Source organism: Diabrotica virgifera, chromosome 8 (assembly GCF_917563875.1).
Source record: "Diabrotica virgifera virgifera chromosome 8, PGI_DIABVI_V3a".
NCBI classification, from domain to species: domain Eukaryota; kingdom Metazoa; phylum Arthropoda; class Insecta; order Coleoptera; family Chrysomelidae; genus Diabrotica; species Diabrotica virgifera.
The window spans coordinates 227,584,924-227,602,836 of record NC_065450.1 but is presented as its reverse complement, the minus strand read 5'-3'; the positions used below and the strand labels follow the sequence as shown (position 1 = coordinate 227,602,836).

Genomic DNA, 17,913 nt, shown 5'->3' with positions numbered 1-17,913 from the left:
ATGGAAAGATCGACGGAAAAAGCGGAATTGGTCGAAAGAAATATTCATGGCTCCGAAACCTTCGTCAATGGACTGGCTTATCAGCAGATCAATTGTTACATGCCGCACAAGATCGAGAACGATATCGGCAAATTGTTATGGAAGCTACCCACGCCTAAAAAAAATTTGGGCACGGTACTTAAAGAAGAAGAAGAATAACTCAATTATTATTAACAAATTTATGGCCTAACTTTATCCGCAGAAATCCGAATGCCACCTCTCACATCCACCTAAAAACAGATCCTTACTGGTCTATAAGTGACTTGTATCTTATGTCAGAGGACGCTAGACTGACCTCTTCTAAGAGTTTTAGTCGTTTGCAGAACAGTGTTACGCAGTTGCATAGTATATGTTCTGCAATTTCTTTTCCGTTGTCACAGAAATGACAGTTCTCACTATATGATTTTCCCATTTTTTGAGTTGATATCTCAGAGGGAAGTGACCAGTGAGAAAAATTACCATTTTTCACCCAGTTGCAGTAAGTGACACTTTTATGAGCCTTTTTTGCTTGCCTTTGTCCTGGTGTGTTAGACCAATGTAGTGGTGGTAGATTGAGTTCCCAGATTCGGAGTTCCTCTCTATCTTTCGATAGTCCACAGAAGGTTCTGGACCTTGGAATGGTGTATTAGCCGGCTGTCAGCTTCATTTCCTGCAATTCCCTTGTGACCTGGTACCCACATCAGAGTTACTTTGTTACGTTTCGCCAGCTTCTTGATGGATTTGTTACATTCCCAAACCAACTTTGACTCACAAATAAATGACTTTAGAGTTTTTCAGGCGGCTTTGTTGTCTGAATAAAGAATTTCGCTCTACGAGTGTTTTAGCTGAGATATTTTTGGCACTAATGTCTATAGCATGTATTTCTGCTTGAAAGCGTTTCCAAAAGATTTGGGTACCCCGAAATTGGGCCCAGTAACTCTCTCTCCTGCCCTTTCATCTATCATAGATCCATCCGTATACCATGCAAGTGAACTTTCTTCCAGTTTCGTTTCAACTTCTTCACCCATTTAGTGTTTTTTTATGACCACTTTAAAGGGTGTTTCGAAGTAGAATTTGACAGGCATGGCATCTTTAGACCTGTCCTTAGAATCCAGTGAAAGGACCCCGCAGAAACCTTATGGGGAATGGCTCTCTGTCAAATGCTCTGAAACTTTGGATTCTGGTAATCCTTGATGTGTAGAACAAAAGACTCAATGGGCGCGTAGCTCCAAAAAATCATGGTTTTAAGATATAAGCCTCTGAAGTTATAGATACAGTGAGGACGTTTGAGTTAGAATAAATTCATTTTCTCGAGAATGGGCGACTCTGGAGATAAATTACGAATCAGATCGATTTTTAGTTTTAAATTATAATTTTTTGGCAAATATATCATACTAGTGACGTCATCCATCTGGGCGTGATGACGCAATCGATGATTTTTTTAAATAAGAGTAGGGGTCGTGTGATAGCTCATTTGAAAGGTTATTCAATTATCCATTCACTAATATAAACATTAATATAATTATTTATACAAGGTGCCCAAAATCTTTTTAATTAAATTAATTGAGACACAAAGAAGAATGTATAGAATTTATTTAATTCGAAATACATTTTACTATTGTCCAAAAACAGGAAAAAATGTTTATTTCATAAATAAATATTGTTGTTTGCTTAAATTCAATATTAAAGCTGCCGCCCACCTGCCTCTTGGCAGTTTGAACATTTAATTTAAGCGAAAGCAATGTTTATTTTTCAAATTAACATTTTTTTTTGTTTTCTGACAGCAGTAAAATGTATTTCGAATTAAGTAAATTATATACATTCTTCTTTTTGTCTTAATTAATTTAATTAAAAAAAATTTTGGGCACCCTGTATAAATAATTATGTTAATGTTTATATTGAATAGAGAATTATATAACCTTTCAAATGAGCTATCACACGATCCCTATTCTTATTTAAAAAATCATCGATTGCGTCATCACGCCCAGATGGATGACGTCACTAGTATGATATATATGCCAAAAAATTATAATTGAAAAATAAAAATCGACTTGATTCGTAATTTATCTCCAGAGTCGCCCATGCTCGAGAAACTGAATTTATTCCAACTCAAACGTCCTCACTGTACTTATAACTTCAGAGGCTTATATCTTAAAACCATGATTTTTTGGAGCTACGCGCCCAGTGAGTCTTTTGTTCTACACACCAAGGACTACCAGAACCCAAAGTTTCAGAGCATTTGACAGAGAGCCATTTCCCATAAGGTTTCGCGGGGTCCTTTATTTCAAGATTTTTAGGTGGCCAGGTTTCTCCAGGTTTCATTATTTGTGTCACTGTGTTGTGTGGTTACTACCTTTTTCCGTATGCAGAACTGTAAGGGAGAAGGGTTCAGCGTCGCCTCTAGAGTTGCAGTGGGCATTGACATTCTGTCCCTGTGATTCCCAGGCAAGCAAGTAAAAGATTAGTTACATTCGTTACTATTAATCCCTTATTGCTTACAGGAATCTATTTCTGCCAGCGGTTCATCAGGATCTATTCACAATACACACATATTCCAAGCACTCAGATACCTACAGAACGTCTGTAATCACCCGAAGTTGGTACTAAATGCTACACATCCGCACTATCAACAAATCAACGCCAAACTACAAGAAAAAAATTCAAGATTGGAAGATATTAGTCATTCAGCAAAGTTACCAGCTCTTAAGTAAGTCATTTTTGTGTATATTTTTTTGTTTAGTACTTAATTATATGTGAACCGAAATAAGAATTGACCTAAATATACTGTGCGCACTAGCGAATTTAAAATTACGGCAGAGGGCGCTCAGTTGATCGACAACTGCTTAGCTATTTATATGGATAGTATTACTAGATGACCGATTCGCGATGTTGACAAGTTTTGTGTAAAATCTAAATATTTAATAATAGTGATATTGAACTTTCTAATTGTTCATTTAATTTAAAAATGGATCACAGTATAAAGTGAAGCGAAATTTTTTTTAATAAACCTATATTCCGTAGTAAATATATAATTAAATATTATATTTTAATAAGTCAATAAACTTTAAAATACTCCAAGAGCATGTGGCTAGTATGACAGCTAATTTGATAAATATAATAATAAAAAGAATAGTAAATAATCTTAGATTTGTGGGTTGCATTTTCAGGAGTTTCTGTGTGTAAAAATAAGAAGGCCGTGGAATGCAATAGGAAGTATATCAGGTTTTGTCACTATTATAATATAAAATATATTATTTATAATATTATAAATAAAATATAAAATATGTACTATCCTCGATATGTTATTGACTTACTAATCGTGGTATTTTCTTTCTATTGACTTCCTCTTTTAGTGTGGGTAGTAACCACATCCTACTGCATTCTACCGAGGAATTTGCGACACAATTGGTTTCATTTAACATAATTAGAGCCGCTTTTTTGATTTTTCTCTTTTTACTATCTGATTCTTTCAGGACTATACCTAATCTCTTCACTGAACTCTATGTTCATTATCCCAAGCGTGTTGACTTATTTAAGATCTATCAAATTCTCTATTTTTAATAAAAGACTGATGTTCACTTATTTTAACGTTTAATGGTCTTGATGTCACACCTAATGTTTCTACTTAAAATATATAATATATGTTCGAATTGTCGATATAAATGAGTCAGATTAAATTAAATCATTAGAAGAATTTTTTACTAAGCAACAACATTTTTGTTTAATTTATTAATAATTTGTATTTTGATAACGACATCCGATGTGGGCGTCGAAACGTTAATAAAATCTAAAAAATCCACAAGGAAAAAGTTTTCCTGTAGTTGGCTGTATACCATGTAATACAAAAAACAGTAAAATGCTGTATAAAAGCTTTATTTAAAATCCCTCAAAAGGGCCACATCAAAATCACATAACCAGTTTTCAACTGGTTTACCAGTCATCATCAGCGCTTACGTGCAATGTACTTGCTAACCATGTACAACTTTTTGTTAAATACTATCTTGGTGGTTAGCATGTACATTGCACGTAATCACTGATGATGACTGGTAAACCAGTTGAAAACTAGTTATGTGATTTTGATGTGGCCCTTTTGAGGGATTTTAAATATACCTTTTATGCAACATTTTACTGTTTGTTAATAAAAGTATTTTTTTAGTTAAATTGTGGCTTATTTCCCATTTAGAATAGTTGATTATTTCTGTAATTCAAGCACCAAATGATTTCTGCATCCCTTCTCCGGTTCGCGTTCAACTTACGTCTATTCCTATACTGGCCGGAGTGTAGATCATTTAGGTTATCCTTGTCTACATAAAATGGTTTTATACTTCGTAGTTTTTAATTTTATGTATCTTCCACAGGCAACTTCTTCAAGACTGCGGTATAGGCGTCAACGACAATCCTGATAAAGAATCAACTGACATTGTCATCAACCAACACAGAGCTTTAGTATTCTGCCAACTGAAGGCTATGTTGGACATCATAGAAGAGGATCTATTCAAGAAAAATATGCCTGGCGTTTCTTATTTGCGACTGGATGGTTCCATACCCCCAATACATAGACATTCAGTGGTTACAAGGTATTTATTTGTTTTTTTATGTATTTATCAGATCAGCTATGACACTATCGACACAAAATTAAAAAATAGCCGTTTATTACGCCGTATTCTCTCTCTCTCTCTCTCTCTCTCTCTCTCTCTCTCTCTCTCTCTCTCACACACACACACACACTCTTTCTCTCTACTCTATATACTCCGTTTTCGTTAATAGGTCCTAAGAGTAAACAGTAGCGCGCGTGTCATCAATATTTTTGTTTTTCGAAAGTTCTGCGAACTTTCAACAGTGAAGCAACAGTGCGTCGGTAATTAGACACTGACAGTGACATTTATCCAGAGACATGTTAAGGATAGACCAGGCTAGTCATATGCCACTCAATGCATCGGGGTGTAACGCCAATATCAAGGACGTCATTGGTCAATATTCATTTTGAGTGGTCTAGCCATCTTTGTCCGTCATATGAGCGGTATCGCTTAGTAAAAAGAGATAGATAGACCACCGATCGACTGCCCGCGCGTTACGCTTTTTTGCTCACTATGCCTTGTCTACGGTTAACATGTCTCTGCATTTATACTATCACAAACAATAATTTTTATACTCATTGGCGCGAAATGTGGCCAAGTCAGTCACGTTCGATTTCTTGTTATAGAAAATCGATTTTTAGTAGATCCAATGTGACACAAAATCTAGGCATAGGATAAAAAAGTTTATTTGCAGAAAGTGTATTTTTTGTCTTTTTTAATGTCGATACAGGCTCCTTTTTGCAATATTTTATTTAGTTGTAGAGTAATTTCCACATACTAACATATTTCCGGACCGCGTTTATTGCTACCTGTTGATCGCTGCTGTATGCTCTTAATATCTTCCTTAGGACTTTCCTTTCAAAGATTTATGTATTAAACCACTTTTTGGTTTTGAAGCCAAGATATTCTTCTTCTCCGTGGTCCTCTCTTTCCAAATTATGTACCTTGCCTTGAAGAATGAGTTGTAACAAGCCATATATCTGTTCATTCCTCATAACATGGCCAAGATATTCTAGTTTGTGCTCTTTGATGATGTTAATAATCTCGGATATGTTATCATAGTGTTTATAATCATCTGTAATAAATGCCTTATGTTAAATTTTTGTCCTCTCTTTATCATCAGGTTTAACAATGATCCCTCCATCGACGTCCTGTTATTAACGACGCAAGTTGGAGGACTGGGCTTGAATCTGACAGGCGCCGATACGGTGATTTTCGTCGAACACGATTGGAATCCTATGAAGGATCTACAAGCCATGGATAGAGCTCACAGGATCGGCCAGAGGAAGGTTGTGAATGTCTACAGGCTGATCACAAGAGGAACCTTGGAAGAGAAGATTATGGGGTGAGTTTGGTTTACTTTATATAAAAACTTGTCTATTCATTGCATAGTCCATATATCTTAACAATCATACAAACAAGCTGAGAATGACAATCTTGGTACTGTGGCATTATTTTTAATATGCTGCTCACAACCTGACCTATTTCTGATGGAACAATCTAGTCATCACGAGAGAATACGAGTCCTTTACCACGGCATTCCAGAAAACCGCTGCCGAAGTATAAAAGATGGGAGATTCCGTCTGCCAGGCCAGTCATTGATCGGGTGGAACTACAATGATATTATGCTAAAAATGATGGTGTATCGCAGATTTAAAATGCGTTTATCTCGAAAACGGTTGAGTTTAGGGATATGGAAAAAGTATACATTTTTTAAGTAAAACTAATAGGAGAATAAAAATTTTAATGTCAAAATTACACAGAGGGATAAAAAAAATTGAACGTTGAAAGGCGTTTGTGGCTCTCTGGGCAATACATCATTTTTGGTAGGGAATTTAGTTTTCTCGACCCAAAAAACACCCACATACCAAATTTCATGTTGTTATCTCATACCTGTCAGGAAATATTCAATAATAAATAAAAAAAAGTTTAACTTTGACACCCTGTATCTCGGTTATTATAAACTTTGTACTAAGGTAAGTTAGCCTAAATCGGCCTATTTTAACCTCAGGAACCTGAGGTTAAGCTATGGCCCATTCTTTACCAAACACCCTGTATAATACAAAATGTTAAAACACAAACTCTCCAGGATTTTCGTCATAGAAAGACATGTTATTGATTGCTCCCTTGTAGCAGTTAAACAAGACAACAAAATAGATAACAACAAAAATAGCCAGATACATAAAAAAGACAGGAATTACACCAGCTTTCAGAACTAACAACAACTTAGCAAATATACAGGGTGTCCCAAAAAGATTGGTCATAAATTATACCAAACATTTTGAGGTCAAAAATAGTTCGATTGAACCTAACTTACCTTAGTACAAATTTGCTCATAAAAAAAGTTACAGCCCTTTGAAGTTACAAAATGAAAATCGATTTTTTTCAATATATCGAAAACTATTAGAGATTTTTTATTGAAAATGGGCATGTATCATTTTTATAGTAGGATAATCTTAAAACAAAATTATAATGAAGTAGGTCCACCCCATAAAAAATTTATTTGGATTTTGTTCCCTTAAACCCCCCCGAACTTTTGTGTACGTTCCAATTAATTCATTATTGTGGTACCATTAGTTAAACACAACGTTTTTAAACCTTTTTTTGTCTCTTATTATTTTTTCGATAAGCCACTTTTTATCGAGATGCGGCTTCTTTTTCAATATATTTACGTAAAAATTTTATGGGGGTTTTGTTCCTTTAAACCCCCCAAATATTTGTGTACGTTCCAATTAAACTATTATTGTGGTACCATTAGTTAAACACAGTGTTTTTAAAACTTTTGCCTCTTAGTCTTTTTTTCATGTCACCTTTTATTGAGATATAACTTCTTTTTCAAAATATACCTAAAAATGTAAATTATAAATAAATTTTCAGATTATTAACAGGTCTCTATAATCGTACTTAACCATATACAAATATGTAGTGGATTCGACAAATATTCAAAATATCTCGATAAACACTGGCTTATCGAAAAAGTATTAAGAGGCAAAAAAGTTTTAGAAACATTGTGTTTAACTAATGGTGCCACAATAATAATTTAATTGGAACGTACACAAAAGTTTGGGGGGGTTTAAAGGAACAAAACCCCCATAAAATTTTTATGGGGTGCACAAATTTCACTTTAATTTTTTTTTAAGATGTTGCTGCCATAAAAATGCCACATGTCCATTTTCAAGAAAAAATCTTTGAGAGTTTTCGATATATGAAAAAAAATCGATTTTCATTTTGTAACTTTAAAGGGCTGTAACTTTTTTTGTGTGCACTATTGGATATAGGTAAGTGAGGTTCAATCGACCTATTTTTGACCCCAGAATCTGTGGTATAATTTATGAACAATCTTTTAGGGACACCCTGTATTACGAACAATAAGAGCCGAAAGAGAAAACAACTACAGAGTGGTGTTTACAAACTAACTTGTGGTGACTGTCCGAAAACTTACATCGGTTAAACTGGCAGAACCTTTGACAAACGGATAGCAGAACACAAAAGGGTTTTCCACGATAGAAAAACAGACACTTCTACATACCTACGCACTTCACCTTCTAGATCATAATCATTCTTTTAATGAACAGTTTCAAATTCTGCATATTCAAAATAAAGGCCTTAAGCTATCTTTATTAGAATCTATAGAAATTAATAAATTGAAAAATAAAGATATAATTCTGAATGACCAACTCGAGACAAACAGCTCCCCACTCCTCAACCTCTTCAGTTAAAGACATTAAAAAGGCAAACACATAGTAAACTAAATCATTGAAGAAAGGCACTTTGCCGAAACAGCTGTAGTCAGATAGTTGTAATAAATTTTGTGGAAGTACAGAAAACAAACGTTCTCAGTGATTTATTGTTAGAAACAGTTTATTTTCATTTTGATTTAAAAAAATGTTACAATGCTACTCTTCAAGTGTTAATCTTTTTTTGTTTATTTTCCGAAATATATTATTATTTGAATCGACTTTTGTTACAGATTGCAGAAGTTCAAGCTCCAGACTGCCAACACCGTGATCAGTGGCGAAAACAGCCAGATGGAGACCATGGGTACCGACCAATTACTCGACTTGTTCTCACACAAATCAACATCAAACGGAGATTTGGCTTCTGGTAGTGGGAAGTCCGGTGTAGGCGGAATGAAGGCCGTTTTGGATTCGTTGCCGGAACTTTGGGACAGTAGACAGTACGACGATGAGTACGATTTGTCTCAATTTATGTCCAAATTGAAGTAGATGAGGTGAGCACTTTACTATTTGTAATTCATAGTCCTTTATTGAATTTGTCAAGAACAAAAAGAGTCTTATAAGTTATTGTGAAAATATTCCAGTACATGAAACAGAAATACAGAAAATATTATTAAGTTGGAAAAAAGATATGCACTAGGTACCAACATACAGTTGAATCCACGATTCTAGCGAGATAAAACACATACTTTTTATCTAGCATCATTCTCTTCCACGCATGAAACTAAAGACAAACCAGCTACCGCCTGTTATTAAGCAATAACACACGTTATTTTTAGGAACATTCTAGACTCAGTACATTGAAAAGAGATAGGTACAAAAGAGGAATGTTTTCAAATTTTAAGTACAATTTGTGACGTTTCTGGTTTGTTTACTTTTGTGGCTGTCAGTCTGTTGAACTTTTTGCTGCTTTTTGCATAGAGGTATATATTAACATAGAGTGAGCCTACTTTCCGCGCTTCCTGACGACAAGATCTCATGGACTGGTTTGCGGCATCTCTTTCTAACACATTGTATCGAGAATCTGTGATGACATTCAGTGTGAGTATAGGCACGGAAGGGGAGGACAACTGCAGCAGCTTTACTATGCGTAAGAGTGAAACAGCACTAATCCAAATAAAAAAGATGGTGTCGTCACTTCGCTCTGAATGACACTCTCTCTATGCTAATAATAATATATAACTCTATGGCTTTTTGTCGAATTTTTGCATTTTGAAGTTTTTTATATCACACAAACAGTTGTTTTCACAACTAATTTTATATTGGGAGTTTGAAATTTTATGGTAAGTGTATTTTATTTTGTTAAGGAAGTTTTGTTAAGTGACAGTTAAGGAATGGTTGTGTTAAGTTTCCGCCAAAGCGAATGAATTGACAAAAAGAAAATATGTTATTGAATTTTTTTATAAATTGTTTATTGATTTATTAATCACTATTATTAGTATATTATTCAACGAGCATGTAAGTAGGCGAGTGTCGTAATTCATCAGAGTGAGTAATAGCCATTACATGCAAGTAGAATACTGTACTTTTTCTACGACTTTTTTTATTTTGATTAGTAGAAAAATATAATTATCAACTACTAATATTATTTCAAATCGAAAGATTTTATTTTTCATAAGGAAACATTTTATATAACTATGGCAACACTGCTAGAATTACCCTCCTTGAGCTTATGAAACGATGAAACAGTTGTCATTACTGTCATGGAATGGCGGTGGCTTTTAAAGACATATTTTAAGGCAATTACTTGAAAGAAAACGTGTGATCTCAATAAAAATCTATTGTACAATCAACAGTAAGTAAAACAGAATTCATTGATATACATTTCATATCCGTAAGCCCTTTTACGGAATTAATACCGATTGTTTATGTTAGTTTACCTTTTAATAACGTCAATCTTAAAATGTCAAATGTTGAAATTTAAACGTAAAAAATATACTAACCCATTGTAACAGTTAAAAATCCTTTAAACATTTTTCGAATAAAATTTTTGATATAAATTACAATGAATATTTTATTAAATAAACAAGTTTAAGTAATTTTATTTTCTAATAGGTATATTAAAAGTGCCATGCACCACTTGAATCTAACTTCAACCCGTGAGTAACTTCAGCCCGTGAGTAATAAACCATTACTCACGGGTAAAGTAATGGGTGTTATTACCTGTTCAAAAATAGCGAATAATGAGCATATTATTAAAAGGTCGTAGAAAATAGTATATTGTGTAAAAAGTGCAGAAAGGTACTAATTTCTCACGAGTTTGAAAAGTTGCGGTACGAGCGCAAGCGAGTGCCAGTGCGAGTCAACCAGAACCCTTGACTCAATTTGGACAAGTGAGAAATTACCTTTCTGTACGTGTTGCACACTATACTTTTTCTACAACCACATATTTTGCCAAAACTAAAAATCACAATTTCCAATCGAAGATTTATTATAACAATAAATTATAAATTCTAAACTGTGTTTAGTTAATACTAATCAATTTAAATTCCTTATACCGAAACAAATTACACAGAAATCAGTTAAAAAATTAATGCACTACATTAATTTGTTTGAATTTAAACTATTTTAAATAATTATTACAAAATATTGTAACATTTGACGTTATATTTACGCAGTCACGGATTTACACCAAACCTACTTCATTCGACGTATATTGCTAAGGTTGCTAAATCCTTATTGGTTAATTGATAATTATAAAATATTTATTCAGAATAAAATTGTAAAATAAAACAGTTGTAACATCCATAATTTAATTTCTATTCGATAATTGAGTATAATAATTGTCTTACAAGTTATATTTGTCTACACTTTAACCACATATGTAAACAGAGTATATATCGTTACTCAGAATGAGGTAGTCTACTGTGCAGAAAAGAACTTTCCAGCACAGAAACGTCACTTTTCTGCACACTAATGTCATATATCATATACGGTGAGAAAATGTCAAGTTTCTTAACATAAAACTGTGCAGAAAATGCATTTTGAATAGTGGTTGTAGAAAAAGAATTTATTAAGCTACTTCAAATGTAGCTGTAATTCTGCACCAAAATTTTAAAGCAAAACTTACATTTGACATTCTATTTATTTGATAACGTCAAATTTTATAATATAACCCGTGATCGGAGCAGTAGCTACTTTCTGTCACTTGCTGTTGCGTTTAGTAAATTTCTGACTTATTTCGTATGCTTTAAATGATGACGCACGGGTAAAGAACCCTTGACTCAACTGTATGGAATGTATTATTCACATATTGTGAAATGTATAATTTTATAAAAATATAAAATCAGACTTTGGTGTCAGTTTTGAGAGTAAACTGAATGTAAGACAAAATACTTACCATTTCGGGATAGTATCATAAGGTTTTTTCTGATTTTTGATCGTGATTTACTATGGAATCACTAGCACGAGAATTTTACTGTCACCATTTCATGTGATCGTCTATTTAAAGACAAATCACATGTTATGATTTTTGTGACGGATATTCTTAAGTTAAAGTTGATTTCACGGAATCGAATGAACTATCTTTCAATAAAGTTGTCAAAGGAACGCAACTCATAAATATTGGCAATATCATTTTAAAGACTTCTACTTTAAAACATACTATACGTCCCCGAAAATAGTGCATTCCTTTAAGGTATGGATATAATACACAATATAGAATAAAAAAGTCCTATAACATTTTTTCCTAAAGTTAACCATTTCAAAAAAAAATTACATTGTTCTCCATATAAGCGAACTTTTATTTTCATAAAATTACATAATTTGGCATCACTGTACAAGAACTGTTGTTGACACCAAAAAGTAGGTCAGAAAGGTAGACACCTGCAAAATAATTATACCACCCCATGTTTGACAATCAAACAACCCAAGAATTTGTTTGTTTGTTGAGGAGGAAGACAGGGTTTAATGTAAATACTAAAGGCCCATGCTGCAACTATTTTTGAATTCTGATTGTCTGTCTTCAGATTTTTGTATACATAGTTGTCAGATTTCAATTTGCATACCAAAATGTATTTTGATTTTTTGGCTAAACGGTTGAATTTAGAAAAAAATGTTATAAGACTTTTTTGCTCTACATGGCGCATTCTACCTATACCTTTAAGGAACGCACTATTTTCGGGGACACCCTGTATATGTCTGAATTGCCGATATGAATGAGTCAGATTAAATAAAATTCTTAGAAGAATTTTTTTACTAAGCAACACAATTTGTTTAAGTTACTAATACTTTGTATTTCAATAACGACCTCCGAAGTAGAAGTTAAAACGTCAATAAAAAATATTCAAGTTAAATTGTGGCTTATTTTCCAATTAGAATAGTAAATTACATAAATGCCACAAAGAAATAGCTTCAGAATAATATTAAGAAACCATGTTTTGATTGGAGAATTTAAATCGTATTTCCTAAAACGATTAAATCTTATTACAAACAACCTTAACCTGAATGGCCCACACCCCCTTCCCATCCCGGCAAAATCCGTCATAAACTTGATCTTTTCCCGAAATCGAGAGCAGGTCTTTCCGGGACTCTCTCGCCCTACTTGCGTACGAAATTTTGGGAAAAATGGGTCAGTGTGTCAGCGGCACGCCTCCCGATGCAGTTGGGAATTCGGGAAGTAGGTCAGGGTCGCGGCCTTGGCACATATATCCTCTTCAAGCGGCTCTTTCAGTACAATTTGTCGATTTCGAGAAGTTACATTACGAAATGCAGCTTCAAAGGAGGTTTGGGATGAATTTTGTGTCATTTGGATGATCCAGTTTAATTGAAATATTGTGCGCGGTTTATGCCTAAAAAGATGCTTAGAAACGGAATATACCGACTACATTTTTTTTATTTCTACTGCACCAAACCTTTTACCTTTTTTATTCGATTCTATATATTTTTCGAAGTTCAAATGTATTTTTTTTAATTTTTCTAACTTTGTTATTAAAAAATATCTTATAACAAAATAACAACTTCCCGAATAGCTTCAAATAAATTGAGACGTTATGGCATCGAAGTATAGTATATTGTACAAGTGAGAAAAAAGACATATTTCTCACGAGCGCAGAAGTTTGTTGGCACGAGGCGAGTGCCACAAATTAAGCGAGGGAGAACTCGTGTTGTACACTGTACTTTTTCTATGGATGCAGTTTTGCCAAGAGTTCAAACTTCAAAATTAAATAATTTAGGTGCTTTTAGGTATATAGTCCGTTCTTTAACGGTAAAATATTGCAAAACCTCTAAATTTTAAAGAACCGCTTGGATTGACATGAAATTTGGCATACACATAGCTAACAAGTCAAAGAAAAACGTGATATTGTGCCGATATGTGCTTTTGCCCTGGGGGTGGTTTTCACCCCCTCTTGAGGGTGAAAAAATTTTCGTCCAAAGAAAGTAAGGAAATGGATAAACTGGCTAATTTTAAGTAACTTTTGTTCTATAGAGTTTTTTCACTAAGTCAATACTTTTCGAGTTATTTGGCAGTGAATATGTTCATTTTTTCAACAAAATAACCACGCTTTTAGACGGTTTTTCGCAAATAACTCAAATAGTAAGTATTTTGTCGAAAAAACATTCTTAGCAAAAATATAGCCTGTAAAAAATTTAAAAAAATGGTGTATATATCACGTCTCTACACCTAGTAGAAGCAGAGTTATAGCTAATGAAAAATAAGTTCATATACGTCAAATTCCAAATGGAATACTTTAACGTGAAATAACCAAAAATGAAGCACATTTCGGGGAAAACTCATTACAACTTATTTAAAGTGTTTATAAAAAGCTTCATTTTTGTTTTATAAAAAAAAATTCTAGCATCAAAATTAAACAAGCTACGCTCAAAATAAAGTTAGTCCTTTCTGGCTTTGGTAAAAAAATCGAGAAAATCACCCCCTAATTAGTATCTTAAATGAACTTAATCGTTACAACTTCACAAGTTTCTTGACTCGTGTATATATTGTTTATATGATCTGTAAGTTTCATCGGTTCAAAGTCCTTATTATTGAAAGGGCTGTAGTTAAAAAGGTTGAACGAGTCACTGATCACGAATGTATGCAAATTTAGAAACACCAAATCTTAATAAATTTTTGTCTAACAGAAAAACAAAAAAATACATGATATTCAAAAAAGCAAATCTGACTATTTTTGTTTTTCGAGATTGTTGGTATCTCTAACAATTTTTAAGTTATTGTGAAAAATAGCATATTTTTCAAAATTTAAATTTTTAAAAATTTTACTTTGAAACCAATTTTTTTCAAAAATAAGCACTTGGAATCGATGAAACTTACAGATCATATAAACACAACATAAGTAAGATAATTTGTGGAGCGGTAACGATTAATTTCATTTAAGTTGCTAATTAGGGAGTGGCCTTCCCGATTTTCTTTTGCAAAAACAAAGGGGACCAACTTTATTTTGAGCGTAACTTGCTTAAATTTAATGTTAGAGACTTTTTGTAAAAACAGAAATAAAGCTTTTTTTAAACACTTTAAAAAAGTTATAATGGGTTTTCCCCAAAAAGTGCTTAATTTTTTGGATATTTCTCGTCGAAATATTCTATTTGAAATTTGGTGAATATGAATCTATATTTCATTGGCTATAACTCTGGTTCTACGAGATCCAGAGACCTAACGCGTACACCATTTTTTTTTTACTTTTTTATAGGTTATATTTTTGCTAAGAACGTTTTTTTCGACAAAATACTTACTTTTTGAGTTATTTGCGAAAATCCGTCTAAAAATGTGGTTATTTTGTTGAAAAATGAACATATTCACTCGCAAATAACTCGAAAAATGTTGACTTGGTGAAAATGCTCTATAGAACAAAAGTTACTTAGAATTAGTCAGTTTACCCATTTCCGGACTTATTTTGAACATATATTTTTTCACCCCAAAGAAGGGGTGAAAGTCACCCCCAGGGCAAAAGCACACATCGGCACAATATCACTTTTTTTCTTTGACATGTAAGCTATACGTATGCCAAATTTCATGTCAATCCAAGCGGTTCTTTAAAATTTAGAGCAAAAACCGTGAAATAATGGACTAATATTATATGCATAAATTGAAATAAAATACATATCTTCTTCTTCTTTAAGTACCGTGCCCAAATTTTTATGCGTGGGTAGCTTCCATAACAATTTGCCGATATCGTTCTCGATCTTGTGCGGCATGTAACAATTGATCTGCTGATAAGCCAGTCCATTGACGAAGGTTTCGGAGCCATGAATATTTCTTTCGACCAATTCCTCTTTTTCCGTCGATCTTTCCATTGACTATTAACTGCAGCATCCTGTATCTGCTACCTCTCATTATATGCCCCAGATATTCAAGTTTTCTCTTTTTTATCATCTTCATTAAGTCACCTTCACCTTGACCTACTCTGTTTAAGACTTCTCTGTTTGAATACATATACATGTAGGTAATTAATATTCTTAAAATTGTATACGTTATTTATTTAAAATTCAAATTAAGAGTTATTTTTGAACACTTTTGAAAGGTAATTCCTGGTAAGTTTTGCTTCAACACATTTTTTTTGACAGTATTAATTGTGTTTGTATTGTGCATGTTACCATGAAAACGACGATCATATATGGAAAAACGTAGGACAACCCGTGAGAATAAATCTTTCTCACTGCAATGGCCGACTTTTTTCACTGCATGAGAAATTTTTCGTTTTGAATGTATGTAAGTACTGAGAGAAGTTGCACATTGTATAGCATCCATAGAAAATAGTATATTGTACAACAAGTAAGAAAAAAGACAAATTTCTCACGAGCGCAGAAGTTTGTTGGCACGACCTGAGACACGAGGCGAGGGCAAATCAAGCGAGGGAGAAATATGTCATTTTTTCACGTGTTGTACACTGTACTTTTTCTATGGATGCGTTTTTGTCAAGAGTTCAAACTTCAAAATTAAATAATTTAGGTGCTTTTAGGTATATTATATGCCTAAATTGAAATAAAATACATATACAATATACACATGTAGATATTTAATATTCTTAATATTTATAGGTATACTATATTTATTTAAAATTATAATTAACAGTTATATTTAAACAGTTTTGAAACGTAATTCACGGTAAGTTTTGCTTCAACACATTTTGTTTAATAACAATAATTGTGTTTGTATTGTGCATGTTACCATGGAAACGACGATCATATGTATCAAAAACCGGCGGAGAACCCGCGAGAAAAAATATTTCTCACCGAAATTTTGCGCCTACTCTCTCAAAAACGCTCTTCTCTTACCTGAAGAGGGATCGCGTAAAGTTCGAAACATTGATGCTATAATATACTATGATTATTTTAAAAATCGACCTGTCCGAGCGTTTTTATGTGCTAAAAATAACTAAGTTAATAAGGGGGGGGGGGTAACACTTATTCCAGCGCACTGTATATGTATATGTATTTTATTTCAATATAAAATATAATATACCTAAAGCAGCTAAATTATTTAATTTTGAAGATACCATACTTACGATAAAATGATCTTGACATACATGAAGACCTTGTGTATTAACTGAAATATCTTAAACGTTTTTTCGGCATGCAACGGTAATCCAATAAATATTTTATTGTGGATTTTAATAGTTGTATTTTTACAAAATGGCACTAAACAACACCCAAGTGTTTTCTTCTATTTTCCATAGTAAACCTTCTTTCCTTTTCTTTAAAAACTGTATCAAACTCCAATCTCAACAAACTGGTATATACATATTATTACAATGACATAAGATAAATGTCATTAAAATATAAGTATAACCATAAACATAAATAAAGTATAATTATGTGACATCACGGTCATTTGAACTATTTTAAATACATAGAAGAGTTTAAATTTGTACTTCAAAGTTATTATGAGTTTTTAAAGCGTGAAATTTTGGAAATCTCATTTTTAAACAAAACTGAACATTATTATGTAATAAAACAAATGTGCAAGTTCCCTATTGATGATATTCAACCTTAGTTAGCAGCTGGATAATAACGAAAATTTAAATTCACCTCAACTTTTTCCTGTACACAAAGTGAAGTCACGTGTTCTATTGTGGAGAAATCGTAATGTTAACGAAACCCTTTCAAATTCGGATAAATTAATGTAATTCTGAAAATAGGTCACAGCCTGTATCCTTGACATACAAACTAGTTCGTATAGTTGTATATTTGACCCGTATTCTCTGCTCTGCGAATAAAATGTAATGCAGTTTTCTTTGGTTTTGGAATAACTGCAAAAACCTAAATAGAATTGTGGATAGAGCAACGTAAATCACTAATTACAAAAAATAAAATTAAAAGTATGGTTCAAATTGGTTTTAGAATAACAATACCTCTGTAACTTAACAAAACAGTATTATGTTTTATTCAACAAAAACAACATCAAGTCAACTCATAAAAATATATAAATTGCAGAAATTATTCTCTCTACACAGGGGAAAAATAAAAAACAAAAATGTAACAAAGTAGATAATATGAAGCTTTGGAAATCTAGGATATTGCAATTGTAGAAGTTATTTTAGTGAAGTGTTTAATCTGTTTCCACTATTGAGGACATTGATGGACTCAACATTAAACATAAAGATAACACCTATGAAGCTAAATAT

General features: G+C 32.9%; 1 protein-coding gene across 2 annotated transcripts in view; it reads left to right on the top strand.

Moving 5' to 3' along the window:
* The window catches only part of LOC114331805 (TATA-binding protein-associated factor 172), a 106,719-nt gene that overhangs the window by 81,184 nt on the left and 7,622 nt on the right, over positions 1 to 17,913 (top strand). For both annotated transcript variants that reach the window (XM_050659725.1, XM_050659726.1), the window contains 4 exons: positions 2,520 to 2,725; positions 4,377 to 4,595; positions 5,719 to 5,940; positions 8,566 to 8,826. In XM_050659725.1, the coding sequence (XP_050515682.1) occupies positions 2,520 to 2,725; positions 4,377 to 4,595; positions 5,719 to 5,940; positions 8,566 to 8,821 (903 nt within the window). In that variant the 3' untranslated portion in view covers positions 8,822 to 8,826. The remainder of the gene's footprint in view (positions 1 to 2,519; positions 2,726 to 4,376; positions 4,596 to 5,718; positions 5,941 to 8,565; positions 8,827 to 17,913) is intronic.